General features: G+C 44.8%; 1 protein-coding gene across 2 annotated transcripts in view; it reads right to left on the reverse strand.

The window, feature by feature from the left end:
• Positions 1–3,960: 3,960 nt before the first annotated feature.
• The window catches only part of LOC134357131 (MICOS complex subunit mic25-like), an 814,525-nt gene continuing 798,706 nt past the window's right edge, over positions 3,961–19,779 (reverse strand). Inside the window, exon 7 of one of the 2 annotated variants that reach the window (XM_063068429.1) lies at positions 3,961–4,289. In XM_063068429.1, the coding sequence (XP_062924499.1) occupies positions 4,236–4,289 (54 nt within the window). In that variant the 3' untranslated portion in view covers positions 3,961–4,235. The remainder of the gene's footprint in view (positions 4,290–19,779) is intronic. The other variant, XM_063068427.1, reaches the window with a different exon arrangement.

The following is a 19,779-nucleotide window of genomic DNA, read 5'->3' on the forward strand; positions in this document are numbered from 1 at the left end:
AAGACAGGAGGGGCAAATTTTACCAGACGTTACAGAAATCGACCTCCATGCCATCAGGTTCAAAGTTCAAAGCACATTTGTTATCAAAGTATTGTTTACTTTATACAACCTTGAGATTCGTCTCCAAACAGGCAGCCACGAAACAAAGAAACCCAAAAGAACCCGTTAAAAAAGAGATGACCTGTCAGACACCCAACGTGCAGAGAGAGGGAAAAACAAGTCACGCAAGCAATAAGTGCAAACAGATCGTGTTCTGAACTGAAGCCCGCAAAGGGGGTCTGTCCACGGACCCTCAGTCAAGCGCAGAGCGGAGCAGTGAGCTGAACCGGCCTGACCGTCTCCTCGGGCCCTGACACCCTGACCTTTTCAGTTTGGCCCACCACCTAAACCATCACCCAAACATCGGGTTTAGTTGCTTCAATGTGCTCTGGGGTCTGGACCTCGCCCCCTCAAATTGGCCTGTACCCCACCTTTCCAATGTGGCCTGGCATTTATAAAAGTTCAGACCTCGGGTCTTCCTTGCCCTGGGGGACGGTCCCACTGTCTGGCCTTGCCTTTCATCTTGTGACAGGTTGGAGACTACCCAGAGGGAATAGGAGATTTTCCTCACCAATTGCTGGGGTGCATTTGTGATTTAGCCAGGCTTTTGACAAGTTGATCAAGAAAGGTCAGTCCGTAAGATTCAAAGGAAAACGGCAAGTTGAGTTAAACACGAGGTAATGCAGACAAGGAAAGTGTTGGATACAGCTCTGTCCATCACAGACAAAGCCCTCCCCACCATTGAGCACATCCTTAAGGAGCACTGCCACAGGAAAGCAGCGTCCATCACCAAGGGTCCTCACCATCCAGGAGGTACAGGAGCCTTAGGCCCCTCACCACCAGGTTCAGGAACAGTTATTACCCCTCAACCATCAGGCTCCTCAACCAGTGTAGATGACTTCACTCACCTCAACTCTGAACTGATTCCACAACCTACAGACTCACGAAGGACCCTACAACTCAGGTTATCAGTGTTAATTATTTACGTCTTTTTATTTTTGTATTTGCTCAGTATGTCTTCTTTATTTATTGATTGAGATATAGCGTGGGACAGATCCTTCTGGCCCTTCAAGCCACTCTGCCCAGTAACCACTGATTTAACTCTGACCTAATCATGGGACAATTTACAGTGGCTAATTAACCTTCCTGGTATGCCTTTGGACTGTGGGAAGAAACCAGGGCGCCTGGAGAAAATTCATGCAGTCACGGGGAGAACATACAAACTCCTTACAGACAGTGGCGGAATTGAACTCGAGTCGCTGGTTCTATAAAGCATTGTGCTAAGTTTGTCAGTCTTTGTATGTGTTTAGTTTTTCAGTGATTCTGTTGTATGCCCTCAAGAAAATGAAGCTTAGGGTTGTATATGGTGACATCTACGTACCGATAATAAATTTAGTTCAAACTTTTTTGAACTTTGAGTAATGTGTGTCGGAGTTGAGGTGACTGGAGAGCCGCTGATCATCAAGAAGCTTTTTTCAGGAACGATATCATTAAGGTGGAAAGAGCAGAGAGGAGATTTGGAAGGATGTTGCCAGGACTCAATGGATTGAGGTTGGGCAGATTCCGACTGCTTTCTTTGAAAGTTAAATAATTAGGGATTATTTTATAGAGGTGTATAAATCACGAGAGGCGTAGATAGAATGAATGCACTCAGTCTTTTCCCTAGGGTTGGGGAATAAAGAACAAGAAGGTATGGGTTTAATGTGAGAGGAGGGAGATTTAATAGGGTCAACCTTTTCACCAAGAGGGTGGTCAGTATATGAACTGAGCTGCCAGAGGAAGTGGTTGAGGCAAGTACATTAATACCATTTAAAATGCACTTGGACTGGTATATGGATAGCAAAGGTTTAAGAGTCATAGAGTCGTGGAACACTACAGCACAGAAACAGTCCCTTCAGCCCGTCTAGTCCATGCCAAACCATTAACCAGCCTAGTCCCATCGATCTGCACCTGGACCACAGCTCCCAACCTCTCCCATCCATGTACCTATCCAAATTTCTCCTCGATGTTGAAATCAACCCCACATGCACCACTTGCACTGGCGGCTCGTTCCGCACTCTCACCACCCTCTGAGTGGATTGGATTGTCTTTATTACTTACATCCTTCAAATACATGAGGAGTAAAAATCTTTACGTTACTTCTCCATTCAAATGTGTAAATGTTACGTACAACAGGGTAGTCAATATAACATAGAAATACAGTTGCATCAGCATGAATTAAGCACTTTGATGGCCTGGTGGAAGAAGTTGTCCCGGAGCCTGTTGGTCCTGGCTTTTATGCTGCGGTACCATTTTCCCAGATGGAAGCAGCTGAAACAGTTTGTAGTTGGGGTGACTCGGGTCCCCAGTGATCCTTCGGGCCCTATTTACACACCTGTCTTCATAAATGTCCTGAATAGTGGGAAGTTCACACCTACAGATGCGCTGGGCTGTCCGCACCACTCTCGGCAAAGTCCTGCAACTGAGGGAAGTACAGTTCCCGTACCAGGCAGTGATGCAGCCAGTCATGATGTTCTCAATTGTGCCCCTGTAGAGAGTTCTTAGAATTTGGGGGCCATATCAATCTTCTTCAACTTTCTGAGGTGATAGAGGCACTACTGTGACTTTTTCACCACACAGCCGGTATGTACAGACCATGTGAGATCCTCAGTGATGTTTATGCTGAGGAACGTAAAGCTGTTCACCCTCTCAACCCCAGATCCATTGATGTCTATAGGGGTTAGCTTGTCTCCATTCCTCCTGTAGCCCACAACCAGCTCCTTTGTTTTTGCGACATTGAGGGAGAGGTTGTTTTCTTGACACCACTGTGTCAGGGTGATAACTTCTTCTCTGTAGGCTGTCTCATTATTATTTGAGATTAGGACAATCAATGTAGTATCGTCAGCAAATTTAATTAGCAGATTGGAGCTGTGGAGGGGGTGACACAGTCATGGGTATACAGAGAGTAAAGGAGGGGGCTTAGGACACAGCCCTGAGGGGCTCCTGTGTTGAGGGTCAGAGGGGCAGAGATGAGGGAGTCCACTCTTAACCTCCTGCCAGCGATCTGACAGGAAGTTCAGGATCCAGCTACACAAGGCAGGGTTAAAGCCAAGGTATCTGAGCCTCTTGTCGAGCCTGGAGGGAATTATAGTGTTGAATGCTGAACTATAGTCCAAGAACAGCATTCTCATATAAGCATCCCTCTTCTCCAGATGTGTAAGGATGGGGTGTAGAGCTATTGTGTCATCTGTCGATCGGTTGTGTCGGTAGGCAAATTGTAGGGGGTCCAGTGTGGGTGGTAGCATGCTGCAGATGTAGTCCCTGACCAGCCTCTCAAAGAATTCCCCCCTCATATTCCCCTTAAACATTTCACCTTTCACCCTTAACCCTTAACCCATGACCTCTAGTTCTAGTCTCACCCCACCTCAGGGGAAAGGCCTGCATTTACCCCATCTGTACCCTTCATAATTTTGTATGCCTCTATCAAATCTCCCCTCAGTCTCTTGCACTCTAGGGAACAAAGTCCAAACCTCTTCAACCTTCCCTATAACTCAGGGAATGTGGAGGGGTTTTCTAAATGGTCACATTTAAAATGTTCTTCTGGTCAATGCCAGGGGTGCTGTAAACCCCTGTCTGAAATGCTTATGTTTATTTTTCCATTTACATGCAGAGGGAAAACAGCGGAATTCAACTCAGTTGCAAACTCTTTAGCTGAAGAGCCCACAATCAGGCAGGAGATACAGAAGCTTGAAACTCCTGTAGCCCCCGGTAAGCCTCAGGCTCGCTCAGCTCGCTGTCGTCTAGGGGGAGCAGACTTTGGCCCCGCCAAACTGCGTGATCAAGTTTGTGTGGATGCTGTGTGATGTACCCCACCCCGCCAAATAACAGACAGTACACCATATGCGATTAAATGATTACACTTTATAACGCTTACCTTGACTATGTAGGTAGTAAAGGAACAAAATAAGAACTGTTTAACTGTTTTAAAAAAAAGAAAAAGGTGCCATTATTATTAAATAGTTTGTGCACACATTGTTGGAGCTGTTACGGAACCGGGTCCCCCTTCCTCCGGTCGATGTCCTCCGAACTCCGAACGGGTCCACCCTCGATGATCGACCAAATGCTCTACTCGTGTCTGTCCTCGTCTCCTCTCCTCGCCGAAGACCTTGGGCCTCGGATACCTGCTCGGGATCCGTTCCGTCGCCCAGCTTACAGCATCACGTCTCCTCTCTCTCTGTCTCTCTGTCCCCATCGCACCTTCTGCCTAAAGCCTGTGAAAACAATAGCTTACAGACACACAAGAAAGAATAACATCTATCCCAATTGGTTAGCAAATGAAGACAATTCTCGTTATCAGTAATTATAACCCAAACAAGCTGCTGGAGAGAGAACCACTGTTTCAGGAGTTAACATCACAGAGAAGCCATTTTATCCTAACATAACAAAGAAGCCATTTTATCAGCCTCAGCTGTAACATAAAAGAAAAAAACCCTTAACACTACCATACTCACTCCCAGGTTGCTGGAACTTCCCTTCAACCTCCGTGGAAAAAACCTACTTGTATGTATCCTCTCTATACCCCTCATGATTTTGTATACCTCTATCAAATCTCCCTTCAGTCTTCTCTGTTCTAAGGAATAAAGTCCTAAACCTATTCAACAAATATGGGCCAAATGCTGACCCATAGAGTTAGTTTAGTCAAGGTAGACCAGATCGGCTTGATGTTTTGTTTTATGGTGCTGTGACTCTAACAGAGAAAACTTAGTGTGATCTGTATCTTAATGTGAACTGTAATACATCTATGACATTTAGGGAAGGGGACACGGCGTTTAATTGACTCTACACTGAACCAAGACTGCAGCCTGCTCCAGAATCGGCTGGAGTGGTGCCTGGCTTCATGTCTGCAGACTCACTTTCGTAAAACCAGTTACTTTATTGTTTGTGTGATTTGTTCTTTTTTTCTCTCTGCACATTAGGTGCTTGACAGTCTTTTTTAAAAATAGGTTCTATTGAATTTATTTATTTTGTGGCTGCCTGTAAGGAGACGAATCTCAAGGTTGTATAATATATACATTCTCAGATAGTAAATATACTTCGAACTTTTGATCATTGGACAAACAGTGAGCGAGCAGCACATAGAATGGATTTTCCACACCTGCAATTTAATAGGCTTTGTGGTTAGGAGTGAACAGAAGCCACATGACTCCACACAATTGATGCCCCACCCTCACTCACTGGTTGGAACTGCAACCATCCTTTGTCCATTTGCCAAGTTCACTCTGACAATGATCCCTATCTTCTCATTTGTGTTCAGCTCCTGAGGTGCTGCGCCATTTGAACTGTCAAAGCAAACGAGCGATTTTATGATCTCCTGAAGGATTCAGCAAACCTGACTCTCGGGAATGTGGGTACGGCACCTTGAAGATGAAGGTCAGCCATTGCCAGGGTGGACTTCATGCCAGATTAAAGCACCGAGGCCCAGCATGCGAAAAACAAACCAGCGTTCAGCCCCACTACTTCGTGCCAGCCAAGATCTCCCACCCGAGCCCATCTCGTCTGCCTGTATTTGACCCATCTCCCTCTCTTCTCACTATTACCATCAGGCGAGAGGTGCAGGAGTCTTGGGTCCCACACCGCCAGGTTTGTAAGCACATGTTGCCTTGTAGCCATTGGGCTCCTGGACTGGTTTGCATCAGTATTGAACTGTCTCCACAGCCTGGGAATTACTGTCAGGGATTCTGCAGTTCATGTTCTGTGTATTATCTGTTTACCTATTTTATTATTTGCACAGTTTGCTCTCTTTTGCTCATTGGATGTTTGTTAGTCTTTGTTATGTGTGATTTTTCGCGGATTCCATTGTATTTCTTTGTTTTCCTGTGTGTGCCTGCATGGTAGTGTAGTGGTTAGCACAACACTTCGCAGGACCAGCGACCCGGTTCAATTCCCGCTGCTGCCTCCTCGTGACCGCGTGGGTTTCCTCCTGGTGCTCTAGTTTCCTCCTACAGTCCAAAGATGTACTGCCTGGTAGGTTAATTACTCATTATAAATTGTCCCATGATTAGACCAGGGTTAACTCAAAGGTTGCTGGGCAGCACAACTTGAAGGGCCAGAAGGGCCTGCTTCTGATGTCAAGGTTGTATATGATATGCATACCGTGATAATAAATTTGAACTGCGTACATTGAACATTATTGTGCCATCAGACTCTGGCCCTGTCTCTCCTGACACACAGGCATCTGAAGATCCCATGGAGCGATCTCAAAGAAGAGCAGAGGGGTTCTCCCTGGTATCCCGAACAACACTAACCCTTTAATGTTCGGATTAGAGGGCATGACCTGCAAGGAAAGGTTCGACAAACTTGGGTTGTTGTCCCTAGAGCACTGGAGGCTAAGAGGAGACCCAACGGAGGATTTTAAAATTATATTAGGCATAGACAGGGTAGATGGTCAGAAGGTAGAAACGTCAAACACCAGAAGACATGTTTTTAATATTGGGGGCACAGTGGAGTTTAAAGGTAAGGTGAGGGGCAAGTTTTTTACACAGAGGGTAGTGGGTGTCCAGAGATGGATTACCAAGGGTAGTATGGAAGCAGCCAATCTGGTGGAGTTAAGAAGCTTTTAGCTAAAGGGGGAATGGAGGGTTATGGATGATACACAGAAGATGTTATGAGCCCTGTGGCCCTGTGCACCTGCATTTGTTAATTGTTGTTTTATCTCGAGTCGTTAAGCCCTTGTGCTTTCTGTTCAGTCTTGTCAAGTTTATTATGAGTGGCACAGGTTTTCGGCCTACTGTCATTATTTAAAGCAGACTCCTGATTAGCGCTTATCGCGGGGTCCTTGTTCTGAGAATGACTCGCCTCGTGGTGTCACTCAGAGAAGCCACCGATGATCATCTTCTGTACGCCGTGTCTTTCACAGGAAAATGAAGGGTACTAGGATCGTACCTTTTGAATGTTCTTAAGGTACATCCCTCAACTACTGCCCCTGGAAACTTGTTCCATATATTGAACACCCTCTGGGTGAAAAAGCTACACCTCAATTTCTTATTAAATCTTTCCCGTCTCATCTTGAACCTAATCCTTTCTACTTCTTTATTCCCCAACCCTGGGAAAAAGACTTCAGTGTATTCTTCCTTTCTAAGCCTCTAATGATTTCTACGCCTCTGTAGGATCACCTCTCTCAGTCTCCTACGTTTCAAGGGTAAGTGTCCTAGTTGTCCAACTTCTCACTGTAAGAAAGAATGTGTTGACATTGGTGAAGGTTCAAAGAAGGTTCACGAAAATGATTCTAGGATTGAAAGTCTTGTCACATGAAGAGCATTTGATGGATCTTGGCCTCTACTCACTGGAATTCAGAAGAAAGAGAGGTGACCTCATTGACACCTATTGAATGAGGAAAGGCCTTGATGGATGTGGAAAAGATGTTTCCTATGCTGGGGGAGTCTTAGACCAGAGGGCATAGCTTCAGAATAGAGGGTTGTCCTTTCAGAACGGAGGTGAGGAGGAATTTCTATAGCCAGGGAGGTGAATCTGCGGAATTCATTCCCACAGGTGGCTGTGTAGGCCAAGTCTTTGGGTATATTTAAGGCAGAGGTTGATAGATTCTTGATGAGTCAGGGCATGAAGGGATACGGGGAGAAGGCAGGAGACTGAGGCTGAGAGGGAAATGGATCAGCCATGCTGAATAGGCAGAATGGACTTGATGGGCCAAATGGCCTAATTTTTGCCCCTGTATGTCTTTCATAATAAGGTGTGCAACAAACTAGATGCTGGAGGAACTCAGCAGGCCAGAAAGCATCTATGGAGGGAAATAAATACTCAATGTTTTAGACAAGATAGTCCTATTTGTCTGCATTTGGCCCACGTCCCTCTAAACCAGGAGTTTCCAACTCGGTTAAAGGTAGGATTCAGTAGCATAAAAGAAAGTTGGGAACCCTTGCGCTAAGCTTATTTCATAAGTGCCTTTTAAATGTTTTTAATATAAAAGACTCAACCATCTTTGAACTTTGATCTTTGATCTTTCATATTGCAGGGTGACCAAAACTGAACTCAGTACTTTAATAACAGTCTCACCAATTTCTGATACTACAACACCATGAACTTTCAACTTTTATACTCAGTGAAGGCCAGTGTGACAAAACTCTTCTTCACCACCCCGTCTTCCTACTTTCAGGGAACCACGTACCTCAGCACCTACGCCCCTACAATACTCCTCTGAAATTCACTGCGGAAGTCCTACTTTAATTTGACTTTCTAAAATGCAGCACCTCACATTTATCTGAATGAAATTCCATTTGATGTTCTTCGCCCACTTACTCAAAGTTCAAAGAACATAAATGTCACCATGTAGTAGCTTGATATTTATTTTCTTGCATGTATTCACAGTAAAACCAAGAAATACAATAACCATATAACCATATAACAATTACAGCACGGAAACAGGCCATCTCGTCCCTTCTAGTCCATGCCGAATGCTTACTCTCACCTAGTCCCACCGACCTGCACTCAGCCCATAACCCTCCATTCCTTTCCTGTCCACATATCTATCCAATTTAACTTTAAATGACAACATCGAACTTGCCTCTACTACTTCTGCTGGAAGCTCATTCCACACAGCTACCACTCTCTGAGTAAAGAAGTTCCCCCTCATGTTACCCCTAAACTTTTGCCCCCTAACTCTCAACTCATGTCCTCTTGTTTGAATCTCCCCTACTCTCAATGGAAAAAGCCTATCCATGTCAACTCTATCTGTCTCCCTCATAATTTTAAATACCTGTATCAAGTCCCCCCTCAACCTTCTACGCTCCAAAGAATAAAGACCTAACTTGTTCAACCTTTCTCTGTAACTTAGGTACTGAAACCCAGGTAACATTCTAGTAAATCTTCTCTGTACTCTCTCTATTTTTTGACATCTTTCCAATAATTTGGTGACCAGAACTGTACACAATAATCCAAATTTGGCCTTACCAATGTTTTGTACAATTTTAGCATTACATCCAACTCCTATACTCAATGCTCTGATTTATAAAGGCCAGCATACCAAAAGCTTTCTTCACCACCCTATCCACATGCGATTACACCTTCAGGGAACTATCCACCATTATTCCTAGATCGCTCTGTTCTACTGCATTCTTCAATGCCCTACTATTTACCATGTAGGTCCTATTTTGATTAGTCCTACCAAAATGTAACACCTCACATTTGTCAGCATTAAACTCCACCTTTCAGCCCACTCTTCTAACTGGCCTAAATCTCTCTGCAAGCTTTGAAAACCTACTTCATTATCCACAATGCTGCCTATCTTAGTATCATCTGCATACTTACTAATCCAATTTACCATCCCATCATCCAGATCATTAATGTATATGACAAACAACATTGGACCCAGTACAGATCCTTGAGGCACATCAGTAGTCACCGGCCTCCAACCTGACAAACAGTTATCCACCACTACTTTCTGGCATCTCCCATCCAGCCACTGCTGAATCCATTTTACTACTTCAATATTAATACCCAACGATTGAACCTTCCTTACTAACTTTCTTGTGGAACCTTGTCAAAGGCCTTACTGAAGTCCATATAGACAACAACATCCACCGCTTTACCCCCATCAACTTTCCCAGTAACCTCTTCAAAAAATTCAATAAGATTTGTCAAACATGGCCTTCCACGCACAAATCCATGTTGACTGTTCCTAATCAGACCCTGTCTATCCAGATAATTATATATACCATCTCTAAGAATACTTCCTATCAATTTATCCGCCACTAACATCAAACTCGATAATTGCTAGGTTTACTCTTAGAACCCTTTTCAAACAATGGAACAACATGAGCAATACGCCAATCCTCCGGCACCATCCCCGTTTCTAATGACATTTGAAATATTTCTGTCAGAGCCCCTGCTATTTCTACACTAACTTCCCTCAAGGTCCTAGGGAATATCCTGTCAGGACCCAGAGACTTATCCACTTCTATATTCCTTAAAAGCACCAGTACTTCCTCTTCTTTAATCATCATAGTTTCCATAACTTCCCTACCCGTTTCCCTTACCTTACACAATTCAATATCCTTCTCTTTAGTGAATACCGAAGAAAAGAAATTGTTCAAAATCTCCCCCATCTCTTTTGGTCCCACACATAGCTGTCCACTCTGATTCTCGAAAGGGCCAATTTTATCCCTCACTATCCTTTTGCTATTAATATAACTGTAGAATCAATGAAAAACTACACAGAAAAAAAGACAAACAAACAACCAAAGTGCAATGTGAAATGGCATGGTAGTGTAGTGGTTAGCACAACTCTTTACAGCATTACTGATCTGAGTTCAATTCCCGCCGCTGCCTGTAAGGAATTTGTGTGTTCTCACCATGACTGCATGGGTTTTCTCCGGGTGCTCCTGTTTCCTCCCACAGTCCAAAAACTTAGTGGTTGGTAGGTTAATTGGTCATTGTAAATTGCTCAGTGATTAGGCTGGAGTTAAATCGGGGGCTGCTGAGTGGTGCAGCTCGAAGGGGCAGATGAGCCTGTTTCACGCTGTATCTCAAGAAACAAATAGGTGACAACTGTGCAAATAATAAGTAGGTAAACTAATAGATATAGAGACAGACAAACAGAATAAATAAATAAATAAGAACATGAGTTGTAGAGTTCTTGAAAGTGAATCCCTAGGTTGTGGAATCAGGTGAGCCCGTGAATGAAGTTATCCACATTGGTTCTGGAGCCTGATGGATGAGGGGTAATAACTGTCACAAAACCTGGTGCTGTGGGACCCGAGGTTCCTGTATCTTCTTCCCGACAGCAGCAGCAAGAAGAGAGCATGGCCTGGATGGAGGGTGTCCGTGGTGACGGATGCTGCCTTCTTGTGGCAGTGCTCCATGCAGATGTGCTCAATGGTGGAGAGGGCTTTCTCTGTGATAGACTGGGGGTCTGTAGACATTTCTATTCTTGGGCATTGGTGTTTCCATACCAGACCGTCATGTATCTTGTTACGATACTCTCCAGGATACTCAGCTCATCAAGATCCCCTGTAAGTTTTATAACCATCTTCACTGTTGAAAATGCATTTATATAAGTGCCATCTACAAAATTAATAACCTTTACATTCTACTTCTCATCCAACTCACTGAAACAGGTGACAAATTGTAATGGCCCAACACTGATTCTTGAAGCACACCACAAGTCATGAGACTATAGTTATAACAAAGGCATAGTTTCTCATGGCACGAATCACATTAAGATAAAATCTTTTCTATATGATAATTCTCACTGCAGTTCCAATCATATTTCAGTACAGACCATGTTATGGGCACAGATCTCACTAGGATAAAATACATAGTATGGTATAGTATTCAATAAAGTACAAAACAAATGCCCTACAGACTTAGCAATCAGAAGCAACACACAAGATGCTGGAGGAACTCAGCAGGTCTGGGAGCAGCAAGGGAAAAGAGTAAACAGTCGATGTTTCGGGTCAAGACCCTTCATCAGGACTGAAAGGGAAGGAGAGTAGTCAGAGTAAGAAGGTGGGGGAGGGGGGGAAGAAGTGCAAGGTGGTAGGTGATAGGTGAAACTGGGAGAAGGGGAGGGGGTGAAGCAAAGAGCTGGAAAGTTGATTAGTGGAAGAGATAAAGAGCTGGAGAAGGGGGAATTTGATAGGAGAGGGTTGAAGAGCATGGAAAAAAGGGAAGGGGGAGGGGAAGCACCAGAGGGAGGTGATGGGCAGGTAAGAAGATAAGGTGAGAGAGGGAAACAAGAATGGGGAATGTGAAGGAGAGGAGGGGAAGCAAATCAGAGACCCTTCCCAGTTCTTATGAACCATCTTTGAGCTGAAACATTAACTATTTCTATCCCCACAGGCCTGACCTCTCGACTCTTTCCAGCATTTTCTGTTCTCGTTTGAAATTTCCAGCGTCTGCAAGTTTTCTTTTTGATTTTCGAGATACAGATCGCCTCTAGTTTATACTAACCTACGGCTCACACTATGAGAGAGAGATTGCCAGGAGACACAGTGGTTTAACTGGTGGAACCACTTCCTCACAGTGCCGGAGACCCAAGTGCTGTCAGAACCACTCTCGTACAGGATGTGAAATTTGTTGTTTTGTGACAGCAGTACTGCAGTCTGTGTGGAATGTGTATGTTTCCCGTGTGACTTTGCTTACTTACTGCCCATTACGCCACTGGCATTTAGGGCAGTGGTAATGGTCGTCCATCTCGCTCTGTCCTTGGCCATCTTCTCTATTGTGCCCCAGCTGTGGTTCAGGGTCCTAGGTTGCACAGAGATGTAGAATGATTCTTCACTGCTGTCTCCGTTGCAGTCTTTTTTTGACCAGTCAGGATTGTGAGCTGAGCCCTCACATCTGGTGGATTGGTGGACAACTCTTAGTCTGGCCTCTGCCCTTTGACCTGCTTGGCATGGGTGACCCTAGCAAGAGCCAAAGCACAAGGACCTGACTCCAGCCAACAGAGCCCTCCAGGTCACTGAGGCATGCAAACCTCCAATCCCTACGCCAAGGTTGTGGTCTTCTTGGAAGTTTCCCATGTGACTGTGTGACTTGATATTCTAAAAGTGAACTCTTGGTCTCTTAGTCTGCAGGATCTTGTTATGACACTTGCACTTAATCTATCTATCTGCGCAGCGCCTTCTCTGTAACTGCAACACTATATCGTGTATTCTATATTATGCACAAGGCTGACCTCAGGTTGGAGGAGCAACACCTCATATTCCGTCTGGGCAGCCTCCATTGTGCTGGCATGAACACCGACTTCTCGAACTTCCCCTAATCATTCTCTTCTATTTCCATCCACCCCATCCTCTTCTCTCTTTTCTATTCCCCATTCTGCTTTCTCTCACACCCCTTCTCTTCTCCGTACCTGCCCTCGTGACCTGCCCATCACCTCTCTCTGGTTCCCCTTTCTTCTGCGGTCCACTCTCCTCTCCTATCAGACTCTTTCTTCTTCAGCCCTTTATCACCTCAGCCTATCTCCTCCACTCCCTCTCCCCCACCCTCCCGCCTTCCCCCTCACTTGGTCTGAACTGCATCTGCCAGTTTGTCCTCCTTCCCCTCCCCATACCTTATTCTAGCTTCCTTTCCAGTCCTGATGAGGGATCTCAGGCTGAAACATCAACTGTTTATTTCTCTCCATAGACGCTGCCTGACCTGCTGAGTTCCTCCAGCATTTTGTGTGTGTTGCTCAAGATTTCCAGCATCTGCAGAACCTCCTGTGTCTATTTTATGCAACACACACAAAAAATGCTGGTGAATGCAGCAGGCCAGGCAGCATCTCTAGGAAGAGGTACAGTCGATGTTTTGGGCCGAGACCCTCCGTCAGGACTAACTGAAAGAAGAGCTAGTAAGGGATTTGAAAGTGGGAGGGGGAGGGGGAGATCCAAAATGATAGGAGAAGACAGGAGGGGGAGGGATGGAGCCAAGAGCTGGACAGGTGATTGGCAAAAAGGATTTGAGAGGATCATGGAACAGACGGGAGGCCCAGGCAGAAAGAAAGGGGGAGGGGGAAGTCCAGAGGATGGGCAAGGAGTATAGTGAGAGGGACAGAGGGAGAAAAAGGAGACAGAGAGAGAGAGGAAAAAAATTAATAATAAATAAATAAATAACTGGTGGGGTACGAAGGGGAGGAGGGGCATCAACAGAAACCAGAGAAGTCCATGTTCATGCCATCAGGTTGGAGGCTACCCAGATGGAATATAAGGCATTGTTCCTCCTGTTTTATTCATTCTGCTTTCATTCTTCCTTTGGTACTACTTTGATGTATTAATGTATGGAATGTTCTGTCCAGATGCCATGCAAACAAACACTTTTCACTATATTTTGGTACATGTGACAACAATAAACAGATTACTAATCCATAGACCAATTATCAAGCCTCTGGTTTCCTCCCAGGTCCAAAAGAAATGTAGGACAGTAGATTAAACAGCCTCAAATGTGTAGGTGAGCAGTAGAAAGAGAGAGGAAGTTGATGAGGCAGTGGGAGAATAAATGGGGCTAACGTTGGATTAGTGTTTTGTAGATGTAGATGGTTAATGGCCAGCACAGACTCAATGGGCTGATTGGCCTGGTTCTATCCTGTATTTGTCCTAGTCGCTCAATGCGATGTAAAGATCATGACAAGGAGGCATACAGGAGTGACATATATCAGCCGGTTGAGTAGCATCACAACAAAAATATTGCACTCATCATCACGAAGGTGAAGGAATTGATTGTGGACTTCAGGAAGGGGAAGTGGCGGGAACACACACCAGTCCTCATCGAGGGAGCAGCAGTGAACAGAGTGAACAGTTTCAAGTTCCTGGGAGGCAACATCACTGAAGATCTGTCCTAGGTCCAACATATTGATTCCATTATGAAGAAGGCATGACAGCAGTGATATTTCATTTGGAGTTTGAGGATATTTGGAATGTCATCAAAGGCTCTAACAAATTTCTGCAAATGTACTGCGGAAAGAATTCTGACTGGTTGCTTCAATGTCTGGCATGGAGGGGCCACTGTGCAGGATTGTATAAAGCTACAGAGGATTGTAAACTCAGCCAGCTCCATCATAACCACCAGCATTGACAGCATCAAGGACATCTTCGAAAGGTGATGACTCAAAAGGGCGGCATCCATCAGTAAGGACCCCCACCACCCAGGACATGCCCCCTTCTCATTACCATCATCAGCAGGGACATACAGGAGCCAGAAGACACACACTCAGCTCTTTTCAGCTCTGCCATGAGATTTCTGAATGAAAATGAACCCACAAACACTTCCTCATCACTTCCGCTCTCTGTTTGCAATACTTGCTTAATTTGTTTACAGATACATTCATTATTTGTTGCTTTTGTTGTTACATTTGTTGTTTTGTGGCAGCAGTACAATGCAATACATGATAGAGAAAAAGCCTGTGAATCACAACAAATATATATATAAATAAAATAAGTAATGCAAAAACAACAGAAGTAAAAAAATAATGAGGTAGTGTTCATGGGTTCAATGTCCATTCAGAAATCGGATGGCAGAGGGGAAGAAGCTGTTCCTGAATCATTGAGTGTGTGTCTTCAGGCTTCTGCACCTCCTCCCTAATGGTAGCAATGAGAGGAGGGCATGTCCTGGGTGATGGGGGTCCTTAATGATGGATGCCGCCTTCTAAGGCATCGTTCTTTGAAGATGTCCTCGATATTATGGAGGCTAGTGCTCATGATGACGCTGACTAAGTTTACAACTCTCTGCTGCCTATTTCAATCCCGTGCAGTGGACCCCAGTTAGAATGCTCTCCATGGTATGTCTGTAGAAATTTGCAAGTGTTTTTGGTGACAGACCAAATCTCCTTAAAGTTCAAGGGTAATTAGGGATGGGTAATAAACCCCGGCTCTGTCAGTGATGAAGGAATAACTTTGGCACACTTTGGCACAGCTTGCACCAAGGTACAGCTCATGCTGCAAACTCTGTTACATCTCCCACTTTATGGTTCACTTTACAATGTAGATCACACAAACAACTCACACCACAGTCCTGGTAACATTGCAGTGTAGTTCACAAAGGTACAATTGGTGATATGTGCTGGTCATAGTAAGGCACCGCTTAATGCTGATCAAGCCAAGAAGCATATGAATTATCGTAACAATCACAGATACAACTCACAGTATAGAAGAGGTCGCAGATAGAAGACTGGCTGATTGAACAGGAGGCAAGGAGTGAGAATAAAGGGGGCCTTCCCTGGTTGGCTGCCGGTGATTGGGTGGTGTTCCGTAGTGGTCAGTGTTGGGACCACCTCCTTTCACGTTACAGTTGAATGATTTGGATGGGTTAGCAGCCAAGTTTGCAGACAATACAAAGATAGGTGGAGGGGCAGGTAGTGTTGAGGAAGCGGAAGGACTTAAACAGATCGGGAGAATGGGCAAAGAAGTTTCTGATGGACGTTAGTGCTGGGAAGTGTATAGTCAAGCACTTTGGTAGAAGGAATAAAGGTATAGACTATTTTGTAAGTGGGGAGAAAATTCAAAGCTCAGAGGGACTTGGGAGTCCTCGTGCAAGATTCCCAAAAGGATAACTAGCAGGTTGAGTTGGTGATGAGGAAGGAAAATGCAACGTTAGCATTCAGTTTGAGAGGAGTAGAATATAAAAGCAAGGATGTAATGCTGAGGCTTTACAAAGTATTGGCCAGACCACCCTTGGAGTACCGTGAAGAGTTTTGGGCCCCTTATCTGAGAAGGTGTGCTGGCACTGGAGAGGACCCAGAGGAGGCTGACCAGAATGATTCCAGGAATGAAAAGGTTAACATGTGAGAAGCGTTTGAAGACTCTGGGCCCGGACTCGGTGGAATTTGACAGAATTTGGAAGCCTTGACAGAGTGCATGTGGAGAGGATGTTGCCTGTATTAGGTGAGTCTAGGAGAGAAGGAACAACCTCAGAGTAGAGAGACGTCCACTTAGAACAGAGATGAGGAGAAATTTCTTTGGCAAAAGGGTAGTGAATCTGTGGAATACATTGTCCCCGACGGCCGTGGAGGCCTCATCATTGAGTATATTTAAAGCAGAGGTTGATAGGTTCTTGATTACTAAAGGCATCAGAGGTTACGGGGAGAAGACTGGAGAATGGGGTTGAGAGGGATAATAAATCAGCCATGATGAAATGGCAGAGCAGACTCAATGGGCCATGTAACCTAATTTCTGCTCCTATGTCTTATGGTTTTATTGTCCAGGTCACATTAAGATACAGAACATAACATGGTATGGATCATATCATGATATCGACCCCACAGAAACAATCACAATGCAGTACAGATCACTCTATGCTACAGATGGTGTCATGGTACATATCGCATTACAGGCCAGGACACTACGGGGTTACCGGCGGCATGGTAGTGTAACGGTCGGTGTAACACTTTGCAGCACCAGTGATCAGGGTCCAATCCCCGCCACTGTCTGTAAGAAGTTCGTACATTCTCTCCATGACCGTGTGGGTTTCCTCCAGGTGCTCCTGTTTCCTCCCATAGTCCAAAGAAGTATGGGCTAGGGTTAGTGAGTTGTGGGCATGCTACTTTGGTGCTGGAAGCATGGTGACACTTGCAGGTTGTCCTCCCAGCACACTCCTCGGACTGTGTTGGTCGTTGACGCAAACAATGTATTTCACTGTATGTTTCAATGTTTCAAAAAACGTGACAAATAAAACTAAACTTTAAAATCGCTCTTTAAAGATCAGACTACGATACAGATAGTGTTACAGTGCAGTCTATACTATAGTATAGAAGGTAACTATTGTGTAATGGATCAGATCACACTACAGTTTACATCAATACTGCAGCACAGATCACTCAGTGTCTCAAAATACAGATCACACAAGAGGGCTGAGAGACACGAAACAATTCACTGATTTTCTGGAGAACTGAGGGTAAGGGCTGAGGTCCTGAAGTTAGAGTCAGGCTTTTCACAAATGAAGTTTATTGTTTTGTGATTAATAACGTGTTATTTGTATCTTAATGTGATCTAATGACATTAAGAATCTCAGTATAATCTGTAGTTACATACCAGAGTGTGATCTGTATCCTGATGTGATCTATATTTTAGTTTATCAGTACTGCATAATCACTGTGTGCACAGGGTAGGAGAAATTTTGGAATGCTTCTGTTTTACACCTGATGTTTTGTTTTTTAACGTGCAGTACGAAGAGAGATTGGGAAAAGCCCAATGATGACAACATCTTAAGTGTGCGCAGGACAGCAAGGAACAGGAATCTCAGAGGGATTTTGATCAGCTGGATAAATACTCAGGTGACTGGCAAATGTGGATACGTGCAATATGTTGCATTTTGGGAAAAGAAATGAGAGTAGGACTTTCACATCCTAGGGAGTGTTGCGGATGTCAATGGAGTCTGTAGGGCAAAGAGAAGGTTGAAATCCAGAGATTGGTAATGTATTATGTTTAAAAGTACATGTGCTAAATAAATCTGAATCTGAACAATGGAACCTATATAGACAAGTATGAGGAATGTTGAACAGCGGAATACAAGTACATTGTTCCCCAAAAGTGTTTTCACACTGTGGTGAAGAGGTTTTTCTGGTTTAAGATGGCGCTGGTGAGTCTTGGCGAAGTCTGGCTGGTGGCCAATGAAACAAAGAAAACAGCTAAATACTTTGTGAGTCGCTTTTTTTTCTGGTCAGCGATCACCGCAAGCAATAACTTCCCTTTCGAGTTGGAGGCAACTCGATGTGGCAGAACCGAGGAGGGGCTGCGGGCCCTTCGCTGAGAGCGAGATAAGCGCCAGGCCATATGGAGGCGGCGGGACCCAGGCTGCAGAGTGTATCAAGGCAACTGATCCTGGTGTTTGCTTGATAATTTAGGCGCTGGGCCAGATTGAAAAGGTCAGCGTGTCGGGGCTCGAGGCAAGGGACGGATTGGTTCAGCTCACTGCTCTGTGACATTTACTTGGCTTTGCACTGAACTAAGAGTCTGTGGACGGATGTTTTCAGTGGACTTCAGTTCAGAACGCTATTTGCTTGCGTTTGCTGTTCGCGTGATTTGTTTTTCCCTCTCTGCACATTGGGGTGTTTTGACGGTCTTCTTTTTAATGGGCTCTTTCGAGCTTCTTTGCTTTGTGGCCACCTCTAAAGAGACGGATCTCGAGGTTGTATATAGCATACATACTTTAATGATAAATGCACGTTGAACTTTGAACTTTTGACAGGCTGGCCAATGTTATGCCGAAGTTGTACAAAACATTGGTGAGGCCACATTTAGAATATTGAGGCCAGTTCTGATCAGTCTGCTTTGGAAAGGACAGCATTAATTTATTCAGTGGCGTGCAGGAGACTGACAGGTGATCTCATTGTTCATTCGTTCATTACTTGCCGTGTCATATGACATTATATCATTATGTACTGTGTCGTATGACGTTGGCAGACATGGTCTTTCCATGACCATGATTGTTCTTGGCAAATTTTCCTACAGAAGTTGTTTGCCATTGCCTTCTTCTGGGCAGTGGCCTTACAAGACGGGTGAACCCCAGCCATTATCAATACTCTTCAGAGATTGTCTGCCTGGTGTCAGTGGTCGCATAACCAGGACTTGTGATCTGCACCAGCTGCTCATACAACCATCCACCACCCACTCCCGTGGCTTCACATGACCCTGATCGGGGGTTAAGCAGGTGCTACACCTCGCCCAAGGGTGACCTGCAGGCTTGCGGAGGGAAGGAATGGCTTATACCTCCTTTGGTAGAGACTTATCTCCACCCTGCCCACCTAGATCTCACAGAAGTTTACAGAATTATGAGGGGCACAGATAGATTGAATGAACTCAGTCTTTTTTGCAGGGTTGAGGAATCGGAAACTAAGGGGCATACGTTTAAGGTGAGTGGGGGAAAATTTAATGGAAACCTGAGGAGCAATTGCTTCATCCGGTGGGTGGTTAGTATATGGAATGAGATGACAGTGGAAGTGGTTAAGATGGGGACATGAACAATATTTAAATGGTATGTGGACAGCTGGGAAATGTTTAGAGCAGGAGTTCCCAACAAAGGTTGCACAGACTCCTTGGTTAAAGATAGGGGTCCCTGGCGTGAAAAAGGTTGGGAACCCCCTGGGTAAGAGAGATATGGGCCAAATGTGAGCAAGTGGGTTTGGCTTGCACCTTGGTCAGCGTGAACCAGTTGTGTTGGTGATCCTGTTTCTGTGCTGTATGACTTGGTGACTAAAGACCGAGAAGTTTTGATTCCATGATAGGACAGAGGTTTATTGGGAGTGTTTCTTGCTGAACGTCTCCATGGCATGCA

The sequence above is a fragment of the Mobula hypostoma genome, chromosome 15 (assembly GCF_963921235.1).
Source record: "Mobula hypostoma chromosome 15, sMobHyp1.1, whole genome shotgun sequence".
Lineage (NCBI taxonomy): Eukaryota > Metazoa > Chordata > Chondrichthyes > Myliobatiformes > Myliobatidae > Mobula > Mobula hypostoma.